The 23,140-nt window shown below is 28.7% G+C and overlaps 3 protein-coding genes across 4 annotated transcripts; 2 read left to right on the top strand and 1 right to left on the bottom strand.

Annotated features, from left to right (window-relative positions):
• Positions 1–2,213: 2,213 nt before the first annotated feature.
• On the top strand, positions 2,214–3,417 carry LOC101236129 (prisilkin-39-like). Of its 2 annotated transcripts, XM_065798329.1 has the most exons (5): positions 2,214–2,343; positions 2,624–2,779; positions 2,886–2,915; positions 2,952–3,047; positions 3,153–3,417. In XM_065798329.1, exons 1-5 carry the CDS (start codon positions 2,250–2,252, stop codon positions 3,239–3,241), a joined length of 465 nt encoding a protein of 154 aa, XP_065654401.1. In that variant the 5' UTR covers positions 2,214–2,249; the 3' UTR covers positions 3,242–3,417. The 2 variants fall into 2 exon arrangements, with proteins under 2 accessions (XP_065654401.1, XP_065654400.1); XM_065798328.1 differs by having other exon boundaries at positions 2,886–3,047.
• Positions 3,418–6,559: 3,142 nt separating this feature from the next.
• On the bottom strand, positions 6,560–9,458 carry LOC136081274 (uncharacterized). Its single transcript, XM_065798577.1, has 3 exons — positions 9,011–9,458; positions 8,737–8,905; positions 6,560–6,713 (listed from the first exon to the last, which is right to left on the bottom strand). Exons 1-3 carry the CDS (start codon positions 9,456–9,458, stop codon positions 6,560–6,562), a joined length of 771 nt encoding a protein of 256 aa, XP_065654649.1.
• A 4,061-nt stretch (positions 9,459–13,519) lies between these two features.
• Positions 13,520–14,724, top strand: LOC124814634 (keratin-associated protein 19-2-like). The gene is made up of 4 exons (XM_065798327.1): positions 13,520–13,650; positions 13,931–14,086; positions 14,193–14,354; positions 14,460–14,724. The coding sequence occupies exons 1-4, from the start codon at positions 13,557–13,559 to the stop codon at positions 14,546–14,548; spliced, it is 501 nt and encodes a 166-aa protein (XP_065654399.1). The 5' UTR covers positions 13,520–13,556; the 3' UTR covers positions 14,549–14,724.
• Positions 14,725–23,140: the final 8,416 nt, after the last annotated feature.

The following is a 23,140-nucleotide window of genomic DNA, read 5'->3' as shown; positions in this document are numbered from 1 at the left end:
TTTCCCCCTGTAGTCTTTAATTTTCATTGCTTGATACACTTTTGTGTTGACTTTTGCTTCATATGCTTTACACAAGATTTGTGAAGCTGAATAGATAGCTTTTTACCAGTCAAAGTTTAAAACTCTTAAAATATCTTTACACCCATCTCTAAAATGAATACCGGTAGAGTATGTTTCAATGTAACTATTTCTTTACTGAAAAAGGGTTCTTTGGAGCTCCAAACCTTATGATGACATTCAAGGACTAATTTCAATTTTGTGTCTAACCATGGAGATATTTCAATGTCTCGCAAGTCTTTATAAATTGACACCATCAGGTTTTTAATCTACTGGAATTGAGTTATATACTGCTAAGTTTTAAAAGAAGTCACTTTAACTTAGACTTAAGGGGTTAAATAAGGATTTTTGTTTTGTTACCAAGGCGTTGCTAAGACACACAACTTTTAGTAACCTATGAAAAATGCAATATTTAAATGTATAATGTTATCAAAGATAGTTATATCAAATAAAAGACAAAAAATTTGAAAAATGTCCAAACATTTTTTTTGACATTTTACGCCAAAAACAGTTTTTTTATGAGTGTACCACAATTAAAAAAGCTCTGCATTCATCAGCAGGTAACATTGACATTATTTTTAAAAAAGTCTGGAAACTAGTTGATTGTAGGTTCTGTAAAAAATTGTGGATTAGCACGTGTTAAATTATTACTATTAGCGCAAATAATTCTATAGTTGAGCATGAGAAATATTTAATTTTAGGACCTTTTTACTTGTTATTAAATGCAACACAGCTGGATGAAAACAAGTTTTATGATTATTTATAAAAAGATTTTAAAGATTATTTATAAGATTACAGTGAAGAAAAAACAGAACCAGAATAACAACTAAGAAACCAGAAAGAAAACATAGCTTTCATAACACCAAGCTCAATAAAGTGCATATTATCAACAACTGTTCTATTAACACAATTAAAATTAGGTACACTTACTTAATGTGAAATATTTAAAAACCCTTCATTTGCAATAGAGTCCTAAGAACTCTGTATGATTTCTACAAATCACTTTGATATTGGAAAATAGATAAGTCATCAATTCTTTCCCCTCGAGAAGAACACCGATGGCAGCCATTATAACGATTAAACTGCCTGGAATAGCAACATTTTAGCTAAACAAAGTTATTATCAGAAATAGATAGAGTCAGCAGCGTAGCAACCTAGGGGCTACGCAAGGCAGTGCCTCGGGGCCCTCAAGCTCAGAGGGCCCTCGAATCTTTACCAGAAATCGCGATCAAACTGAACTTTTGGAAATATCTCCCATTTTCAAAATAAATAAGACAGGTTGCAACTTGCAACCCCACTTTAATCATGACAACTCAGTTGAGAGAAACTCGAAAGTTATGGCTAGGAAATTCCCCTAAATTCTTTCTGTAGGATGTGCGTCTTTCTGTAGGATGTGTGATATGTGCGTCTTTCCCCAACGACACTTGTAGCGTATCAGTGTGTTTCTCTTTCCTTTTATTTTACTTTTAACTTCGTCAGTGAATATATTAATAATAATAATAAATTAAAGCCGACAATTGTTTTATCGCGCGTTAACGCACTTTTAATTTGTTATTACTATTATTTTGAAAGTCCGTTGCTCATTGCTTCTCTGAATTAAAATTATGAATTAAAATCGAGTTAAAACTGCTTATTCTCAGACATCATTAAAATATTTAAAATACTTTGTAATAGCCTGTGTAGGTCGTTGCAGTTTGCTACTAATTACACGTTACTTTTCAATGAACATTACAATTTTAAATGAAGATCATACAATGCAGAATATTTAATTGGTAATTAAACTATAATAAAAAAATTCAGCGGAAAAACGAATGGTTGTATTTTTCTTGTCTCCGTCTATTGAATATACTGAAGTATATTTAATCTTTTCCAATCAAAGTTATAAGATGTTCGTCCAGAAATATATTATTCTAAAGGGCAGTTTTAATCTCTATAACTAAGTACAACTCTTCCATATCTCGAAAATTTAAACCAAACACTAATCAAAATAATGAGCTGAAAAAGTCACAAACACCCACAACAAGTAATAAAAATACCTTAAATAAGTTTTTGCATAGTAATTTTAATTTTGTTCGTTTATTTGCGTCAACAACAAGGAAATAAAACATTGTATAAATAGGCAATATTTTTGCGTGTGCCAGTATGTGTAGCTTGTGTTATTTAAGTGTAACTTATTCAACCTTACTTGAAACATGGACAAAATAAAGATATTGTTTATGGTTTTCCTAAACCTTTGTGTTTATGCAAGAAGTGGAAAGATACTAAATTTGTACAATAAAGGAAACGGTAGATTTTAAAATTTTTATTTTATAATTGTTCTATATTAGTTTTAGTACAAGTTTTTTGATTATTTGATAATAAATAAATAACCTTAAAACTATAGTTTATTACTTTGTTTAACCCCTATGAAATCTTGGAAGTTCTTTTTTTTTTTATTAAAAAATTCTTTTGTTTGTATATATTATAGAACTTTGTAAAAGTTGTTTTAATTTTTATTCAAAATAAATTGTAAATGCAAATGTTATTTCAACCTTAAATTGAATATGTTTTAATAACTGTTTTAAAGAGTATGGCTACGGTGGATACGCAGGTGGATTGTACAACAAAGGGTACGGAGGGTACGGAGGTGGATTTTACAATAAAGGGTACGGATACGGAAACAACTACTACAGTGACGAATCAAAAAAAGATGTTAAAGAAGACCCCACTTATAATTCATACAGTAAACCACGTTTCATTTTTTTATTAAAAAGATTTGTCAATAAAAAAAGTTATATAAATAAGTTTTTATTTACATTGACGCACTGTGTTTTTATTAACTCTTTTAGACAAAGGCTATGGCTTCGGTGGATACGGAGGTGGATTAAACAACAATGGGTACGGAAGACACGGAGGTGGATTATACAACAAAGGGTATGGATTTGGAAACAATTACTACAGTGACGAATCTAAAACGGCTGTAAAAGAAGATCCCACTTATAACTCATACAGTAAACTTTATTTAAAATGTTCCTGTTTATTCTTCTCAATTTAACAAACAATACTTAAATTTTAATCAACATTTTAAACAAACAATTTGAATTTATTTTTTTTAGATAAAGGTTACGGATATGGCGGATACGGTTATGGTGGATCCTATAATAAAGGTTATGGATACGGAAAATCTTACTTCAAGGACGAATGAAACAAAACTATTCGACAAGTTATTTTTAAACTAATGTAAATGATTATTTTACTATGGTTTCCTTTTTTTTTTTTACTTGTATCTTTTGGAACAGGAAGCAGTTTTTACTTTTATTGTAAAAAATGATTTTATAAAACAAACACGGACATTGTTCATAAAATAAAACAAATAATTTATGAGTAAATTATTTTTACTTTCCTTTGCTTAACTGCACATGATTAAGATGATTGAAAGAAAAATAAGAAATGTTCTGATCACAAAATAAGAAAAATTAGAAATATGCTGATCACGTTAGAAAAATTTCCATCGGAATAATTTTTCCAACGTGTTAAAATATGTAACGCATGAAACTAGAAGCAGATAATATTTAGGAGAAAGCATCATTGTTAAATGTATTATGTTGTCACTTTATTTTTTCATCTAAGAAAAATATTCATACCCTTACAAAAAACCCGGTGAACTTTCGCTGGAAATCTAAAAGATCACTGGAAATTTATGCAGTTCCTTGGGTTTTCAGCAAAGTTAACTGAAAAGATAAGATTTCGCTGGAAGTTTACTGGAATTCTAACAAAAACTTTACTGGGTTCCCAGTGATCTAAAACTTTGCTGGAAAGTTTCTGGGTTTTTTGCGAAATGCTTTGCCAAATAGAAAACATTTCTGAGAGTTTAAATGAAATAATACTTTTAATTTTTGCATAATCTTAAATAAACCTTGTTTTATCTATATGTAGTGTCTGTTTTTATATTTTAAATTTTAATTAAACTCAAATACATTTTATTATTTTTCTTCGCTTCATAAAGCAAATACATGTTTATTTAGAATATAAAAATTGGTAACAACAATAACAATCGTCTTTTTTATAAAATATTATAAATAATATCTATTATTACACAATGTTGTATGTACTTGTATAATACAATATACATTATATATACAATAACGTATATTATATTGTATCATTTAATGATACTATATAATATACAGTATTGTATATATAAAATATATACAGTATATAATATTATATACTATATTATAAAATATATACAGCATACTGTATATATTATAAAATATATACAGTATATAATACTGTATATATTATACTGTATACTGTATATATTATAAAATAAATACAGTATATAATATTATAGTTACTGATATTTATAAATACTATGACATTCGACTTTTTTATTCATAAAGAAATTTTTCTTGCTTTCACATTGACAAAGTCAAGTAAGACATCTTCAAAATTTTAATTTTGTAACAGAGCTCTTTCAATTGTTATTAAAGAAAAATAGTTTAAAAAGCCATTTAATATTGAGGAACGGAGATCATTCTTAACTCTTGCCATTTTTGAAAATAATTGCGCTTCACTGCAATTGGTAACAAAAAGAATCCAATATGAAATGTCAGCATTTGGAAAAAACTAATTTAAACTTATTCCTACGAATTGAAAAACCCCTTTATGTAAAAAACAAAAACACAGTATAAACAAACTTTGATTTGGCCAAATCTCCGGGCTTGAATTTTTATTGAGCACTATAGTTTATTAAAAGTTATGAACACAAGTCAGAGCTGTTATTGTTAATTATTTTATACATATTTTTGATATAGGCATTCACACTTAAGGTAGATTAGGGTATTATGAGCACTTTAAGCAAAATTGGAATAATTTCAAAAATAATTAAGCTGGATCCAAATTTTTTGCGAGTAAACAATATTTAGGGATCCTTTCTCATGATCCACTTAGATATTTGGGCACCCGAAGTTTTTTCTCAAAAACACAGAGGTTTTAGAAAACTCACAAAAATGCTCATTTTACCCAGACCACTTGGTAATATGAGCACTTTAAATTAGCTCACAAAACACATTAATTTTGTAAAAAAAATACCAACCTGACAATTAAAACTAATTTTTGGAATATAATGATTCGTTATAAACAAAACTTATCATTAAAAGATACAATTTTAAGCCACTTTTTGTTGAAACAATACTACTATGTTTTCCGCAAGAAAAAAAAAATTAGATTATTTTTTCAATTTTATCAACTCAAACCTTTGAACGATAAAAATTCAAATTTTTTGAATTTAAATTACAGAAAAATATTTAGTATTGTTAAAATATTAAAAAGTTTTACTATATTTTATTTTTGTTCAAAAAACCAATTAAAACCACTGCTTTTTTAGGACTTTAAGCTAGGTAATTTCAATGAAAATTACTGGGTAATTTGAGCATGCTCATATTACACAAAAATGGCAACTTTAAATAAAGTAACTAAATAGTTCTATGCATTGTTTTTCAAGCCAAAAAAGATTGGATTTTTAACATATTTTTCTTTATAAAAAAATTAATTTCATTATTTCAGCACCAAAATTTCGCGCCACAGATGCATTCATGCATGATGATATTATTTTAAAAAGGCAAAAAATTTAACAGCGTTTTAATTAGATGATACTCGCTAATTACTGCATATAGATTTACGCTAATTCTACTGATTCCTGTAATCACCAACTAAAGTCGATTCAAAAAATACATAGCAACTTTAACGTCACTGCTTACATCTAAGAAACCTTTAATTATGCTCATATTACCATGGTGCTCATATTACCCTAATCTACACTATTTGTTCCTAATATTTTAATATTAGGTTTCATTATTACACACAAGTTTAAAAATTTAGATTGAAAAATTTAGGAGGAACATATAAGTTTAATTGTTAATTATGATATAAGTTAATAACAATAATTACGCGAACAAACACAAATTTAAAAAGACGAACTTTTCGGCTTTTAGCCTTGCTGAATCTTTTTAAAATTGTCTTATGACTAACACCCGCTGCTATTTCAACTTCAATAGACAAAATAGATAAAGCAGATAGTCTTTCTTGGCTCATCGTGCTTCTTAGATAGGTCTTAATCAGTTTTAAGTTTGAGAAGCTTCTCTCAGCAGAAGCTGTACTAACTGTAATTTTGGGCATGATTCTGATTGTTATGTAAAGATTTGGATACATTTCTTCAAAATTATTTTTGTAAAATGTACTGTATAAGTTGCTTTGCATCATTTATATTTTCTAGTAAAGTGGATTTTAAAGTTTGCAGCTCTTTATAAAGTTCAAAAGGATGTATGTCGCTGTTTTCACGTTTCGGAAGTATTGTACCTAAATTATTACTATGCTTGAGCAGGTCCTCTCTTGGCAAAAATTTCAAGTAATTGATATCGTAAATAAAACCAAAACGGTCAAAATATTCATTAAGTGCTTTGAATCAACATTCAGTGTTGACTATGACTGCATCTATTATTGCGTTGAAAAAATTTACTTTTTACTGTGTTTCAGCAGATTGTATAGGTTCATCCATGTGTTCATAATCGAACATTCGTTTTTTTTGTGCTATTCTTTTCTCTTTAAATTCGTAAGCGCTTTTTTCCACAAACAATCGAGCATCTACAACGCTTATCTCCAAATCCAGTATCACGCTATATAATATGTTGTTTCTTAAATCCAAGTACAAAATGATCGTAAAGTATCAAGAGCGACTTTAAACTTTACTGGAATCGATTGCCATAGTTTACTTATATTATTTACATGTAATAAAATCTCATACCACACGTGTATAGCAACAATAAGTTAACATTTCGTTTAAAACTGCTTTGCAGTCGTTTAAAGTGTCCGAACCGCCCGTTTTATTTTTCAAGTCATTCACACATTCGATATCATTACCAAATTGCAACAGTATAGCTTTTACTGCTTCTATTTTACTCTCCCACCGTGTCCCTGAAAGAGGTTTTAGTGTTAGTTTCAATTTAGTTTTTGTAAGTTCCCAACGCTTGCTTGACTTCGAAAAGAGTACATAGATTTTATAAAGAAAGCCGAAAAATGTTTTAGCTGTTGTAGAAGAATTAGCTGCATCTATTAAAAGTAAATTTCATCTATGACATCTGCACAGTGTGAAGAATGCTCTTTGATTGATGTTGAGTATTCTTTTTCTGACACCTTTGTTAACGCCTATGCCGAAATGGGGCCCTAATGCTATGTAAACTGATTAGGTTTTATCAAATAAAAATGTAAAATATACAAATACTTTAATATTGCTAAGCTACTTAAGCTCTTGTGCACTGCAAAAGAGGGTAATAAAAATATTAAACAGTAACAACATAAATTACAATTAATACTTGGTGTAGGTTTGGCAATTAAAACGATGTAGAGAAGATTCAAGGGTTTATTATATAAAGGTTGGGCCTATCAAGTGACTAAACAACAATTATATTTAAAAATTTTTCCTTGCTTTAGTTTTTGCAAAAGTATCAATGACTTTGTTTAAATCCAGGCTTGATGCGGTTTTGTTTTCAATTGCTATTAGCGATAAATGTTGGAGTCGAGTTTGGCCCATCTTATTTCTTAAATAACTTTTTATTCTTTTTAATTTGCTAAATGACCTTTCAGCTGCTGCAGAAGTGACAGGAATTGTAAAGAGTAATACATTGCTGTAAATACTTCCGCTAGGTCGCATTCTAGCACTCCATATTTGCTCATTATTTCCTTACATAATTGGTGAACAGTCCATACTTGAGGTAAAAGTTGAGGTAAAACTAGATGTAAGTATTAATAAATTGAGGTGAGAAACTAGGGCCTATTATATCTGAATATTTCTTTGGAATTCGTCACACTTTTGTAATAAAGTTGCTTCATCAACATGTAATAAAAATATTGGTGTTAGAAAATCGAATATATGACTGACTGCACTAATACCAACAAAACGTGTATCTAATTGAGATATTACTGTGTCTAGTACATTATTGAAAATCTCAAATTTGAATATTTTTCTCGATTTGGAAATTGGTGATCAGCAGCTAGTTCATCAAAAAATATTTTGTAACTTTTCTTTGCCTTTTTTCTTGAAAATGGGTATCAATACCATATTTTCTTGCAGTTTCACTGGCTTTGCACTTCAATAATTTGAAATCATTTCTATAAATTTGCAACTTTGCTTTGGTCTCTGCTAAAACTTTACTCGCTTCGTCCAAGTTGGTATCGCATTTTTGTAAAGTTTTGGATGCATAATTGATGTCGTTCAATACAGTGTGCATGAATTCGCAAAGCAACACGAACTCAAAATTTAGCATTTTCGTTTTAATCTCTCTGCTTCACTATGTTCATCTTTATTAGGGGTATTTAGAACTATTTCTGATAATGCTTTGATAATAACGAGGTTTTATTGCAGAAATTGTATTGACCCTACTGGAACATCTAGTCGGATTTCCTTGATATCCTTAATATGTTTTTGTACACCTTAATACACACCACTCGTCAAACTGGCTTTATTATAGCCTTGGCCCACGTATTTTTTTAAATCGGTATTTTTGTCGATAAATAATGTTGTCACTTGGTTGACTAAATCTACTGCGCCATGTTTGACGGCTGCATAAAAGTCTAAATAACACTTCTTTTACTTCTATATCAATTGGCTGTCCATTTTCCGATCTGGTTATTACTGCATACCTTACAACAATGCTTAGCTGATCTACCTTCGATTTGTCCTTTGTCGAATCCAATATGATGACAAAAAACGGTGACGCTCTAATTTGTTCTAGTAGATGGGTTTCCAATTTGGTTCCCAAGCTCTCAATCATTTTATTTTGAATTGTTGCATTCAGATATCTTGTAGATCCTAAAAACATAAGAAAACACAATTTCAAAAAAGTCCTGATATTAAACAGTTGATAATTATAAACAAAATAAAACGATAAAAAAACTTAGAAATAATTTTTATTACCTTTGGGCATATCCAATACATGCCGCAAAATGTGATCATATCGGGCGACAAGCACTACAAAAGACAGAAAATTTCCGTAGTATCCTTCCTGACTTAAGTCTTCTTGATATCCTCTCAAAGCCAAAGAACTCTTTGCTAGGGTAAGTATGATATCGAATAACCTTTGAAGAATCATTTTCCAAAATGATGCTTGTTTGCGAATTTCATTTTCAAGTTCCTTGTCGATAGTATTAGTACCGTTTTCTTTCCAAAATTCATGCACAGCACATGCTTCCGAATGGCCACTCGAACAACTGTGTTGTTTAATTCTTTCTGATAAATGCTTCCAATCTCGAATTCCCGTACACCAAACATTATTCCTTTGTGAAGCAATTAAACAGCAGGGTTGACAATAGGCAGCGTCTAGTATTTTGGAATAACACAACCAAAAAATGATTAACTGGCCCATATTTAGAACACAAAACGTAGTACAATTTTGAAAAACATCTATTGCTCTGGTTGATGTCTGTTGAAAAAGGTCCTGAACGCTGTAAAGACCCCATATCAAGAATTTGACGTTTTGTCGTTATCACCTAATATTTTGTTCGTGAAGTTTCCCAAGTCATAAGAAGATTTGTCGTATACATTTTCGAAAAATGCAGAGGTCTGTGGTTCCTCCCAACCCTCCGCTTTTATGTGTGTCATGCAAACATCATCCATGTTCACATGATCGGCGGCGGAGCTATCTCCAACTGTATAATTAATAATAGGTATAATTATAATAATACATATATCAATAATACATGTAATAAAAAATATATAATATAATAGTTATAAGTATAATTATGCACATATTTATTTAGAAAGCTTATTTTGTCCATAGTTATTAAACTTTTTATTTATATAAATAAAATTTTTATAAATAAACTTGATATAAACATATGAAATTGCATATCTTTTAACAATTTAATAATCACATAAACTAAAATAATTTTAAATATTTTAAACAAATTTGTTTTAGAATTGACGCGCTGCAGCTCTCAAAGGCTCACAACAAACGCTTTCATTGGTTAAATCGCACAATGAGGCCTACCTCAAGCAGCCAGTAGCTATCTGATTAACATTCCACCCCCTGGGCCACCAAGGGTTTTGTGTGTGTATTCAGAAGCAATGAGCAACGGACTTTCAAAATAATAATAACAACAAATTAAAAGTGCGTTAACGCGCGATAAAATAATTGTCGGCTTTAATTTATTATTATTATTAATATATTCACTGACGAAGTTAAAAGTAAAATAAAAGGAAAGAGAAACACACTGATACGCTACAAGTGTCGTTGGGGAAAGACGCACATATCACACATCCTACAGAAAGACGCACATCCTACAGAAAGAATTTAGGGGAATTTCCTAGCCATAACTTTCGAGTTTCTCTCAACTGAGTTGTCATGATTAAAGTGGGGTTGCAAGTTGCAACCTGTCTTATTTATTTTGAAAATGGGAGATATTTCCAAAAGTTCAGTTTGATCGCGATTTCTGGTAAAGATTCGAGGGCCCTCTGAGCTTGAGGGCCCCGAGGCACTGCCTTGCGTAGCCCCTAGGTTGCTACGCTGCTGACTCTATCTATTTCTGATAATAACTTTGTTTAGCTAAAATGTCGCTATTCCAGGCAGTTTAATCGTTATAATGGCTGCCATCGGTGTTCTTCTCGAGGGGAAAGAATTGATGACTTATCTATTTTCCAATATCAAAGTGATTTGTAGAAATCATACAGAGTTTTTAGGACTCTATTGCAAATGAAGGGTTTTTAAATATTTCACATTAAGTAAGTGTACCTAATTTTAATTGTGTTAATAGAACAGTTGTTGATAATATGCACTTTATTGAGCTTGGTGTTATGAAAGCTATGTTTTCTTTCTGGTTTCTTAGTTGTTATTCTGGTTCTGTTTTTTCTTCACTGTAATCTTATAAATAATCTTTAAAATCTTTTTATAAATAATCATAAAACTTGTTTTCATCCAGCTGTGTTGCATTTAATAACAAGTAAAAAGGTCCTAAAATTAAATATTTCTCATGCTCAACTATAGAATTATTTGCGCTAATAGTAATAATTTAACACGTGCTAATCCACAATTTTTTACAGAACCTACAATCAACTAGTTTCCAGACTTTTTTAAAAATAATGTCAATGTTACCTGCTGATGAATGCAGAGCTTTTTTAATTGTGGTACACTCATAAAAAAACTGTTTTTGGCGTAAAATGTCAAAAAAAATGTTTGGACATTTTTCAAATTTTTTGTCTTTTATTTGATATAACTATCTTTGATAACATTATACATTTAAATATTGCATTTTTCATAGGTTACTAAAAGTTGTGTGTCTTAGCAACGCCTTGGTAACAAAACAAAAATCCTTATTTAACCCCTTAAGTCTAAGTTAAAGTGACTTCTTTTAAAACTTAGCAGTATATAACTCAATTCCAGTAGATTAAAAACCTGATGGTGTCAATTTATAAAGACTTGCGAGACATTGAAATATCTCCATGGTTAGACACAAAATTGAAATTAGTCCTTGAATGTCATCATAAGGTTTGGAGCTCCAAAGAACCCTTTTTCAGTAAAGAAATAGTTACATTGAAACATACTCTACCGGTATTCATTTTAGAGATGGGTGTAAAGATATTTTAAGAGTTTTAAACTTTGACTGGTAAAAAGCTATCTATTCAGCTTCACAAATCTTGTGTAAAGCATATGAAGCAAAAGTCAACACAAAAGTGTATCAAGCAATGAAAATTAAAGACTACAGGGGGAAACGGGCACATGTCATACCTTTTCACTTTTGATCACTTTTGATCATGTCTTTGAATGTCTGAAATTTTTCATTGTATGACTTTTCTTTGGGTTTCTGAAGCATTACATAGGTTTTTTAGGTTAGATTTTACTATTTTGCAAACCTACAGGCCTATTTCTATATCTTAGGGTACATAACTCAAATAGTTTAAAAATTTGATATGTGCTCTTTTTTCTTTGTGGTTTTCAAATAGTTAAAATCAGTACCCAAAGGGTTTAGTGATAATTAAAAGTCACATGAAACCAATTTGTCATTATTTCTGGTGGACATTAAATACATTTTTACTTAAAAAAAATTTTAATGTGCTTTTTTCAACTTTTGATTTTTGTAATATTAGGGTAACCATGGTAATATTAGGGTAACCATGAATCGTAATGTTTTTATATTAGCTAATGATTATTGACTGAAATTTTTAGAGTATATTCAGAGTACTACAGAAATTTTGTTAGAAGATAGGATCTTTTAAAAATTCCTGATCAATATTTTTTAATATAGAAAATAGGTTAAATGTTAAGTTCAATCACTTTGTGTCTTTAGCATATTTCCCATAAATCGTTTTTAAATCTAAAATAAGTCCTAAAATTAAAAATGCATCTGTCAACCGGAATAAAACTTTATAATGCATTATTCTACAAAGCTTGAAGGAGAGAAAACTTAGATATCACGTCAAAAAGTTATTCAGTTTTAGTCATTTTTTAGACATTTTTTGCCATTATAGATGTAAAAAGAAAATTTCTGATATTTAATACAGATATTTATATATTTTTCACCAAAAAAATATTAGCTTTTGACTTTATTTCAATTAAAAGGGTGCTTTTTAGTAATGTGCCACTTTAAAGCATTGCATAGAATAATGCATAACTTTCTTACAGCTCACAAAGTTCTAAATTATAATCGGTACGGATTTAGAAAAGTGCACTCGACAGAACATACGGTAATTAAATTAGTAAAAGAAACTTTAAATGGTTTTGAAAACAACCAATATACTTTTGGAAAGTTTATTGACCTCTCAAAAGCATTTGATTCTAGAGATGGTTCTTTTCCTACTTGTTTCAATATCTTCGAAACAAATAATATTTTTACAATATAACTAAAGATTTTGAAACAATGCGTTTCAATATCTTCGAAACAAATAATATTATTGCATGAATTTTACGACTCAGAAGCGCAAATTTTTTACGGATATAATTTTAATTCAAAGCATTTTACTCTAAATTTCTGGAGAGTTTTCTGGAGTTCGTTTTTCAAGGAACATTACAATTTTAAATGAAGATCATACAATACAGAATATTTAATTGGTAATTAAACTATTATGGAAAAACTCAGCGGAAAAACGAATGGTAGTAATTGTCTTGTCTCAGTCGATTGAATATACTAAAGTATATTTAATCTTTCCCAATCAAAGTTATAAGATATTCGTCCAGAAATATATTATTCTAAAAGGCAGTTTTAATCTCTATAACTAAGTACAACTCTTCCATATCTCGAAAATTTAAACCAAACACTATTCAAAATAATGAGCTGAAAAAGTCACAAACACCCACAACAAGTAATAAAAATACCTTAAATAAGTTTTTGCATAGTAATTTTAATTTTGTTCGTTTATTTGCGTCAACAACAAGGAAATAAAACATTGTATAAATAGGCAATATTTTTGAGTGTGCCAGTATGTGTAGCTTGTGTTATTTAAGTGTAACTTATTCAACCTTACTTGAAACATGGACAAAATAAAGATATTGTTTATGGTTTTCCTAAACCTTTGTGTTTATGCAAGAAGTGGAAAGATACTAAATTTGTACAATAAAGGAAACGGTAGATTTTAAAATTTTTATTTTATAATTGTTCTATATTAGTTTTAGTACAAGTTTTTTGATTATTTGATAATAAATAAATAACCTTAAAACTATAGTTTATTACTTTGTTTAACCCCTATGAAATCTTGGAAGTTCTTTTTTTTTTTATTAAAAAATTCTTTTGTTTGTATATATTATAGAACTTTGTAAAAGTTGTTTTAATTTTTATTCAAAATAAATTGTAAATGCAAATGTTATTTCAACCTTAAATTGAATATGTTTTAATAACTGTTTTAAAGAGTATGGCTACGGTGGATACGCAGGTGGATTGTACAACAAAGGGTACGGAGGGTACGGAGGTGGATTTTACAATAAAGGGTACGGATACGGAAACAACTACTACAGTGACGAATCAAAAAAAGATGTTAAAGAAGACCCCACTTATAATTCATACAGTAAACCACGTTTCATTTTTTTATTAAAAAGATTTGTCAATAAAAAAAGTTATATAAATAAGTTTTTATTTACATTGACGCACTGTGTTTTTATTAACTCTTTTAGACAAAGGCTATGGCTTCGGTGGATACGGAGGTGGATTAAACAACAATGGGTACGGAAGACACGGAGGTGGATTATACAACAAAGGGTATGGATTTGGAAACAATTACTACAGTGACGAATCTAAAACGGCTGTAAAAGAAGATCCCACTTATAACTCATACAGTAAACTTTATTTAAAATGTTCCTGTTTATTCTTCTCAATTTAACAAACAATACTTAAATTTTAATCAACATTTTAAACAAACAATTTGAATTTATTTTTTTTAGATAAAGGTTACGGATATGGCGGATACGGTTATGGTGGATCCTATAATAAAGGTTATGGATACGGAAAATCTTACTTCAAGGACGAATGAAACAAAACTATTCGACAAGTTATTTTTAAACTAATGTAAATGATTATTTTACTATGGTTTCCTTTTTTTTTTTTACTTGTATCTTTTGGAACAGGAAGCAGTTTTTACTTTTATTGTAAAAAATGATTTTATAAAACAAACACGGACATTGTTCATAAAATAAAACAAATAATTTATGAGTAAATTATTTTTACTTTCCTTTGCTTAACTGCACATGATTAAGATGATTGAAAGAAAAATAAGAAATGTTCTGATCACAAAATAAGAAAAATTAGAAATATGCTGATCACGTTAGAAAAATTTCCATCGGAATAATTTTTCCAACGTGTTAAAATATGTAACGCATGAAACTAGAAGCAGATAATATTTAGGAGAAAGCATCATTGTTAAATGTATTATGTTGTCACTTTATTTTTTCATCTAAGAAAAATATTCATACCCTTACAAAAAACCCGGTGAACTTTCGCTGGAAATCTAAAAGATCACTGGAAATTTATGCAGTTCCTTGGGTTTTCAGCAAAGTTAACTGAAAAGATAAGATTTCGCTGGAAGTTTACTGGAATTCTAACAAAAACTTTACTGGGTTCCCAGTGATCTAAAACTTTGCTGGAAAGTTTCTGGGTTTTTTGCGAAATGCTTTGCCAAATAGAAAACATTTCTGAGAGTTTAAATGAAATAATACTTTTAATTTTTGCATAATCTTAAATAAACCTTGTTTTATCTATATGTAGTGTCTGTTTTTATATTTTAAATTTTAATTAAACTCAAATACATTTTATTATTTTTCTTCGCTTCATAAAGCAAATACATGTTTATTTAGAATATAAAAATTGGTAACAACAATAACAATCGTCTTTTTTATAAAATATTATAAATAATATCTATTATTACACAATGTTGTATGTACTTGTATAATACAATATACATTATATATACAATAACGTATATTATATTGTATCATTTAATGATACTATATAATATACAGTATTGTATATATAAAATATATACAGTATATAATATTATATACTATATTATAAAATATATACAGCATACTGTATATATTATAAAATATATACAGTATATAATACTGTATATATTATACTGTATACTGTATATATTATAAAATAAATACAGTATATAATATTATAGTTACTGATATTTATAAATACTATGACATTCGACTTTTTTATTCATAAAGAAATTTTTCTTGCTTTCACATTGACAAAGTCAAGTAAGACATCTTCAAAATTTTAATTTTGTAACAGAGCTCTTTCAATTGTTATTAAAGAAAAATAGTTTAAAAAGCCATTTAATATTGAGGAACGGAGATCATTCTTAACTCTTGCCATTTTTGAAAATAATTGCGCTTCACTGCAATTGGTAACAAAAAGAATCCAATATGAAATGTCAGCATTTGGAAAAAACTAATTTAAACTTATTCCTACGAATTGAAAAACCCCTTTATGTAAAAAACAAAAACACAGTATAAACAAACTTTGATTTGGCCAAATCTCCGGGCTTGAATTTTTATTGAGCACTATAGTTTATTAAAAGTTATGAACACAAGTCAGAGCTGTTATTGTTAATTATTTTATACATATTTTTGATATAGGCATTCACACTTAAGGTAGATTAGGGTATTATGAGCACTTTAAGCAAAATTGGAATAATTTCAAAAATAATTAAGCTGGATCCAAATTTTTTGCGAGTAAACAATATTTAGGGATCCTTTCTCATGATCCACTTAGATATTTGGGCACCCGAAGTTTTTTCTCAAAAACACAGAGGTTTTAGAAAACTCACAAAAATGCTCATTTTACCCAGACCACTTGGTAATATGAGCACTTTAAATTAGCTCACAAAACACATTAATTTTGTAAAAAAAATACTAACCTGACAATTAAAACTAATTTTTGGAATATAATGATTCGTTATAAACAAAACTTATCATTAAAAGATACAATTTTAAGCCACTTTTTGTTGAAACAATACTACTATGTTTTCCGCAAGAAAAAAAAAATTAGATTATTTTTTCAATTTTATCAACTCAAACCTTTGAACGATAAAAATTCAAATTTTTTGAATTTAAATTACAGAAAAATATTTAGTATTGTTAAAATATTAAAAAGTTTTACTATATTTTATTTTTGTTCAAAAAACCAATTAAAACCACTGCTTTTTTAGGACTTTAAGCTAGGTAATTTCAATGAAAATTACTGGGTAATTTGAGCATGCTCATATTACACAAAAATGGCAACTTTAAATAAAGTAACTAAATAGTTCTATGCATTGTTTTTCAAGCCAAAAAAGATTGGATTTTTAACATATTTTTCTTTATAAAAAAATTAATTTCATTATTTCAGCACCAAAATTTCGCGCCACAGATGCATTCATGCATGATGATATTATTTTAAAAAGGCAAAAAATTTAACAGCGTTTTAATTAGATGATACTCGCTAATTACTGCATATAGATTTACGCTAATTCTACTGATTCCTGTAATCACCAACTAAAGTCGATTCAAAAAATACATAGCAACTTTAACGTCACTGCTTACATCTAAGAAACCTTTAATTATGCTCATATTACCATGGTGCTCATATTACCCTAATCTACACTATTTGTTCCTAATATTTTAATATTAGGTTTCATTATTACACACAAGTTTAAAAATTTAGATTGAAAAATTTAGGAGGAACATATAAGTTTAATTGTTAATTATGATATAAGTTAATAACAATAATTACGCGAACAAACACAAATTTAAAAAGACGAACTTTTCGGCTTTTAGCCTTGCTGAATCTTTTTAAAATTGTCTTATGACTAACACCCGCTGCTATTTCAACTTCAATAGACAAAATAGATAAAGCAGATAGTCTTTCTTGGCTCATCGTGCTTCTTAGATAGGTCTTAATCAGTTTTAAGTTTGAGAAGCTTCTCTCAGCAGAAGCTGTACTAACTGTAATTTTGGGCATGATTCTGATTGTTATGTAAAGATTTGGATACATTTCTTCAAAATTATTTTTGTAAAATGTACTGTATAAGTTGCTTTGCATCATTTATATTTTCTAGTAAAGTGGATTTTAAAGTTTGCAGCTCTTTGTAAAGTTCAAAAGGATGTATGTCGCTGTTTTCACGTTTCGGAAGTATTGTACCTAAATTATTACTATGCTTGAGCAGGTCCTCTCTTGGCAAAAATTTCAAGTAATTGATATCGTAAATAAAACCAAAACGGTCAAAATATTCATTAAGTGCTTTGAATCAACATTCAGTGTTGACTATGACTGCATCTATTATTGTGTTGAAAAAGTTCACTTTGTACTGTGTTTTTTTTTTTTTTTTTTTGCCGTTAAATAATACATATAGTTTCGAAGCACCTAAGTAAAAGAAATATTGGCAGGGCAAGAAGAAGTCTAATTTAGCCTTATCACCGAGCCCTATTCTCACGTATTTACAAAAACCGTAATATTTAAATATCTGTAGTTAACAAACTATTTATAAAAAAAAAAATAAAAGTAAAAAAGTAAAATAGATAACAATTACTTATCATTTAAAGAAAAACTTAAAGAATAAAACTTTATAGAAAGAGTAGGATCATTTTTTCAGAATAAGAAAAAATAAATAAGATATTATCATTTATTTAAGAATTAAAAATTTAAAGTAAGTTTTAAAAATAAAAAGTAAATGAATTAATATACACCATAGAAATAACAAAAATAAATTAGTCAACTTCATAGAAATAACGTAAATAAATTAGCAAACGTCATAGAAGTAATATCATAATTAAGATAATAAAAAAAAAAAAAAATGTTGATACACTTAGTGACATAATTTTGTATTAATTATTTTATGTATTTGAGTTTTAATTAATAAAAACATTTAAAATCGGATATATTAAAATCCATAAGTAAGAATGCTTGTTTTGATTCATTTTTAAACTGCTCTATACTAGTTTTATGCGTATTTACAATTTTGTGAAACATTTTCCACAAGTAGGGTCCACGATAAAGAACTGAATATGAAGTTAGTTTTGAATTATATTTTGGGACAACAAAGTTGTTACTTGAAAATTTTGTTGGATATTTATGAACCATTTTGTCAAAATAGGATTGAAATATTTTAGGAGATAATCCTAAGTTTGTTTTATACATGAACATTAAAACTTGGTGTAAGTTGATTTTATATATATTTAATGCTCCAAGTATACGCAGAAGAGGCTTACAAGGTAGTGTTCTATTAGCTCCAAAAATTATTCTGCACGCGTGTTTTTGTTTACAGTACAATTTTTTTAATTTAGTATGGTTTGTACTTGCGCATGCAATATTGCAGTAAGTTAAATAACAATGAATAAAAGAGAAATATACACTTTTCAAAGAACTACTGCTTAAAAATGGTTTAGCCCTATATATCATTTCTAAATTTTTTGATATTTTATTTTCAATACTTTTTATATGTAAACTCCAACGTAAATGTTCGTCTAAGATTACGCCTAGAAAGTTTACTGAGTTTTCTCTTTTAATGTTAGTGTTATTGATTATTAGATTAGGCAATTTGATGGGAATATTTTTTGATTTATTAACTTTGTGGAACAAAATAAATTTGGTTTTATCCACATTTAGAAAAAGTTTATTACTTTTGAACCACTCATTAACTTTCAATAATTGTTCGTTTGTTGTTTCAAATAGTGTATTAATATCACTGTGGGAGTAAAAAAGATTGGAGTCATCTGCAAAAAGAATACAATTTAATGGGTCTGTTGCTAAATTTAAATCATTAATATACACTAGGAACAACAGTGGTCCTAAAATAGAGCCCTGGGGAACCCCACAAGTTACGGCAGTCGGAAATATTTGTTTTTGTTCATAAACTATAAATTGTTTTCTATCGGCCACATAACTTTTGAACCAAAGTAAATTGTTATTTTTTACACCATAGTGTTCAAGTTTTTTTATTAGTATATTATGATTAACGGTATCGAAAGCTTTTGACAGATCAATGAAAACTCCTAAGGTAAAGTAGTTACTACTGAATGCACTTGATATTTGATTTACTAGTTCAATCACTGCATGCTCCATTGAATTTTTTTTTTTGAAACCAAATTGTTTTGAATACAGCATGTCGTTTTCTGATAAGTGATTAAAAAGTCTATTGTACATTGTTCTCTCAAGTAATTTTGAAAAACAAGGTAAAATAAATATTGGCCTATAATTAGAAATATTTGAGTCATCTCCGGACTTAAATATCGGCGTGATTCGTGCAATTTTTTGCTTTTCAGGGACGATACCTGTTTTAAGTGAAAGATTAAATATGTGAAATAACGAGGGTTCTATTATATTATATACTGATTTTACAACATTAACGTTAATTTTATCAAATCCAGCACTTTTGTTAGTTTTAAGGCAAAAAAAGGCGGTTTGCAATTCAATTAGTTTTAAATTAGGTTCATCCATGACTTTATCGTAACTTTTTAAATAAGATTCATTAAGAATTTTTAATGCCAAATTCGGACCAGTATTAGTAAAGAAGCTGTTTAGTTTTTCAGCAATAATTGATTTATCATAAATTGTGTTTTTGTCAATTGTTATTTTTTTTGGCAGAATGTTTCTCGCATAAATATTTTTTCCTATTATTTCTTTAATTACACTCCATGTTTTTTTAGTGTTTCCGGTGGCTTTGCTTAATAGCTTTGCATAATAAAGCTTTTTTGAGTTCCTTTTTGTTTTTTCAAATATATTTTTATAATTTTTATACGTCATTTCGTTTTTATAAGTTTTTATTTTCAAGTACTTATCATATAACTTTTGTTTTCTTTTTGAAGATTTTAGTAACCCGTTAGACATCCATGGAGTTAAAACAGTTTTGGTTTTTACAGTTATTTTTTTTTTCAGGAAATGCTTTATCATATTGCTTGCAGAATTGATTTAAAAATAGATCATATGCGTTGTTAACGTCATGTGACTGCAATACCAAATTCCAATCAACGTTGTCTTTTAAAAGATTTTGAAATTTTTTTACCGAGTTTTCATTGATCTGTCGCCTAAATATAATGGATTGAGAAAGAATACTGTTAAATAATATATTGCTAGTAACTAGAAATGTTGGGAAATGATTTGATAAGTCAGTTTTGATTATGTCTGTGTAAAGACTGTTATTAAGATGGTTATTAGTTATTATATTATCAAGAAGTGTAGAAGAGTTGTTAGTCACTCTCGTTGGCTTGTTTATTGACGGAATTAAATTATATTGAAGAAGAGTATTAATAAAATTGTTAACATTATTATTTGAAGCATGGTTTATTAGGTCTATTTTAAAATCCCTAACTAAGCATGACTTCAAATTTTATTAATATTTGTTAAGAATGGCTTAAGATGAGTTTTAATTTTTTTAAGCTAGAAGATGGAGGTCTAAATGTGGCATTTATAATTATTTTTCTTGTGGTTTTATTTATTATTTCAATGCATAATGACTCACAATCTTTTTCAGTGTTTCAGCAGATTGTATAGGTTCATCCATGTGTTCATAATCGAACATTCGTTTTTTTTGTGCTATTCTTTTCTCTTTAAATTCGTAAGCGCTTTTTTCCACAAACAATCGAGCATCTACAACGCTTATCTCCAAATCCAGTATCACGCTATATAATATGTTATTTCTTAAATCCAAGTACAAAATGATCGTAAAGTATCAAGAGCGACTTTAAACTTTACTGGAATCGATTGCTATAGTTTACTTATATTATTTACATGTAATAAAATCTCATACCACACGTGTATAGCAACATTAAGTTAACATTTCATTCAAAACTGCTTTGCAGTCGTTTAAAGTGTCCGAACCGCCCGTTTTATTTTTCAAGTCATTCACACATTCGATATCATTACCAAATTGCAACAGTATAGCTTTTACTGCTTCTATTTTACTCTCCCACCGTGTCTCTGAAAGAGGTTTTAGTGTTAGTTTCAATTTAGTTTTTGTAAGTTCCCAACGCTTGCTTGACTTCGAAAAGAGATCATAGATTTTATAAAGAAAGCCGAAAAATGTTTTAGCTGTTGTAGAAGAATTAGCTGCATCTATTAAAAGTAAATTTCATCTATGACATCTGCACAGTGTGAAGAATGCTCTTTGATTGATGTTGAGTATTCTTTTTCTGACACCTTTGTTAATGCCTACCATTTTGGCGCCATTATTATACGTCTGTCCTCGACAATTTTGTATATCTAGAACACATATCTTTAGTTCTTGTAATACTGGGTTTGCTAAATACTCTCCTGTAGTTTCTGTAACGGCAATAAAACCAACAAAATGTTCCTCTATCGCTCCAGTTGAGGAATTGTAAAATCTTAATATTATTGACATTTGTTCAATACGACTTGCATCTCTGGTGCAATCGAGCAAAAAAACATAGTATTTTGCTTGTTTAAGTATGTGTATAATTTCATTAATAACTGTTTCAGACATCAATGTAGTTATTTCATTTTGAATGTCGTGGCTCAGGTAGTTTGAAGCCGTTTGCTTTTCATTAATTTGTTGCAAGTGCTTCTTTAGCGTCAGATCATATTTGGATAACAACTTAAATAAATCTATGAAGTTACCACTGTTTCTGCTATTATCCACGTTAAGTGGTTCGCGGTGACCTCGATGACCTCTAAATGCCAGATTGTGTGAGGATAAAAAGTTTAATATATCAATCAAATTAAAACAAATTTTTTTGAATAAAATAAAGCCAATATGATCGAAATTTTCTAATCAATCCCTCGTTTTCCTCATCTATTGTTTTTCCGTTTTTGATTCGTTTATAATATTCCGACCTTTAACCATGCACTCCATGTGACCTAGTTTTTTATAAATGTCTATACAATATCCGAATCAGATCTTTCCAGTCACAACATCCTTTTTTCATTATCTAAGTCTGTGTATGCAAAAAAAGTCTTCAAGAAAAGCAATAAACTTTATCTTTTGCAAGAAGTAAACTAACCATCTGTGGCGCTGAGTTTCGCTGTTAATCAGTTTTCGCGTAAAAAGAAATTTAGAAAAATGTCTGTTATTTGCGTCTTTCGGGGGGTAAGTTTCATCATATTTCTCTATATTTCGATGTTTTTGAATTAAGTCATAACTCTGAGAGTCAGTTATTGAAATAATATTGAAATTTATTTTGAGCGATTCATTTATACACTTAGATGAGGGAAAATGGAAATTTCCATTTTGCCGCTTCTAAGTTTATAAATGAATCGCTCAAATGAATTGGTTGCTCTTGATTTCTTTTTTTTTTTTTTTGCTCTTATATATTTAAATAATAATAAAAAATAATTGTAATATATAGATCAAATATAAGAACACGGATACTCGTAGAGGGCCTGGTGGTCCTGTCGTCGAGTACCGTTTACAATATTTAAAAATCATCAAGAACCATTAAAAGTGTTTAAAAAATGTTTACAAAATATATTAATTAACAAAAACAAATAACAAAGAACAAAAAACAAAAAAAAACCCGAGTATAAAAATATACAAGTATGTTATCTAGTGAGATTATAATTTTTTTTAGTTTACTTTTAAAAGTTGCGTAACTCAAACCCTGAGAAAAATCAAAAATTTTCGAAA

This window comes from Hydra vulgaris, chromosome 06 (assembly GCF_038396675.1).
Source record: "Hydra vulgaris chromosome 06, alternate assembly HydraT2T_AEP".
Taxonomy (NCBI): domain Eukaryota; kingdom Metazoa; phylum Cnidaria; class Hydrozoa; order Anthoathecata; family Hydridae; genus Hydra; species Hydra vulgaris.
This window is presented reverse-complemented; position numbering and strand designations above follow the sequence as displayed.

Bases quoted from the DNA above. Each gene is read 5' to 3' on its own strand.
- LOC101236129 (XM_065798328.1), top strand. From the start codon at position 2,250: ATGGACAAAATAAAGATATTGTTTATGGTTTTCCTAAACCTTTGTGTT. The intron at 2,344-2,623 runs GTAGATTTTAAA...ACTGTTTTAAAG, and splicing joins TTTGTACAATAAAGGAAACG to AGTATGGCTACGGTGGATAC. The intron at 2,780-2,885 runs GTAAACCACGTT...TAACTCTTTTAG, and splicing joins CCCCACTTATAATTCATACA to ACAAAGGCTATGGCTTCGGT.
- LOC136081274 (XM_065798577.1), bottom strand. From the start codon at position 9,458: ATGGGCCAGTTAATCATTTTTTGGTTGTGTTATTCCAAAATACTAGAC. The intron at 8,906-9,010 runs GTAATAAAAATT...TTATGTTTTTAG, and splicing joins TGTATTGGATATGCCCAAAG to GATCTACAAGATATCTGAAT. The intron at 6,714-8,736 runs GTATGCAGTAAT...CATATTATATAG, and splicing joins CAGCTAAGCATTGTTGTAAG to CGTGATACTGGATTTGGAGA.
- LOC124814634 (XM_065798327.1), top strand. From the start codon at position 13,557: ATGGACAAAATAAAGATATTGTTTATGGTTTTCCTAAACCTTTGTGTT. The intron at 13,651-13,930 runs GTAGATTTTAAA...ACTGTTTTAAAG, and splicing joins TTTGTACAATAAAGGAAACG to AGTATGGCTACGGTGGATAC. The intron at 14,355-14,459 runs GTAAACTTTATT...TATTTTTTTTAG, and splicing joins TCCCACTTATAACTCATACA to ATAAAGGTTACGGATATGGC.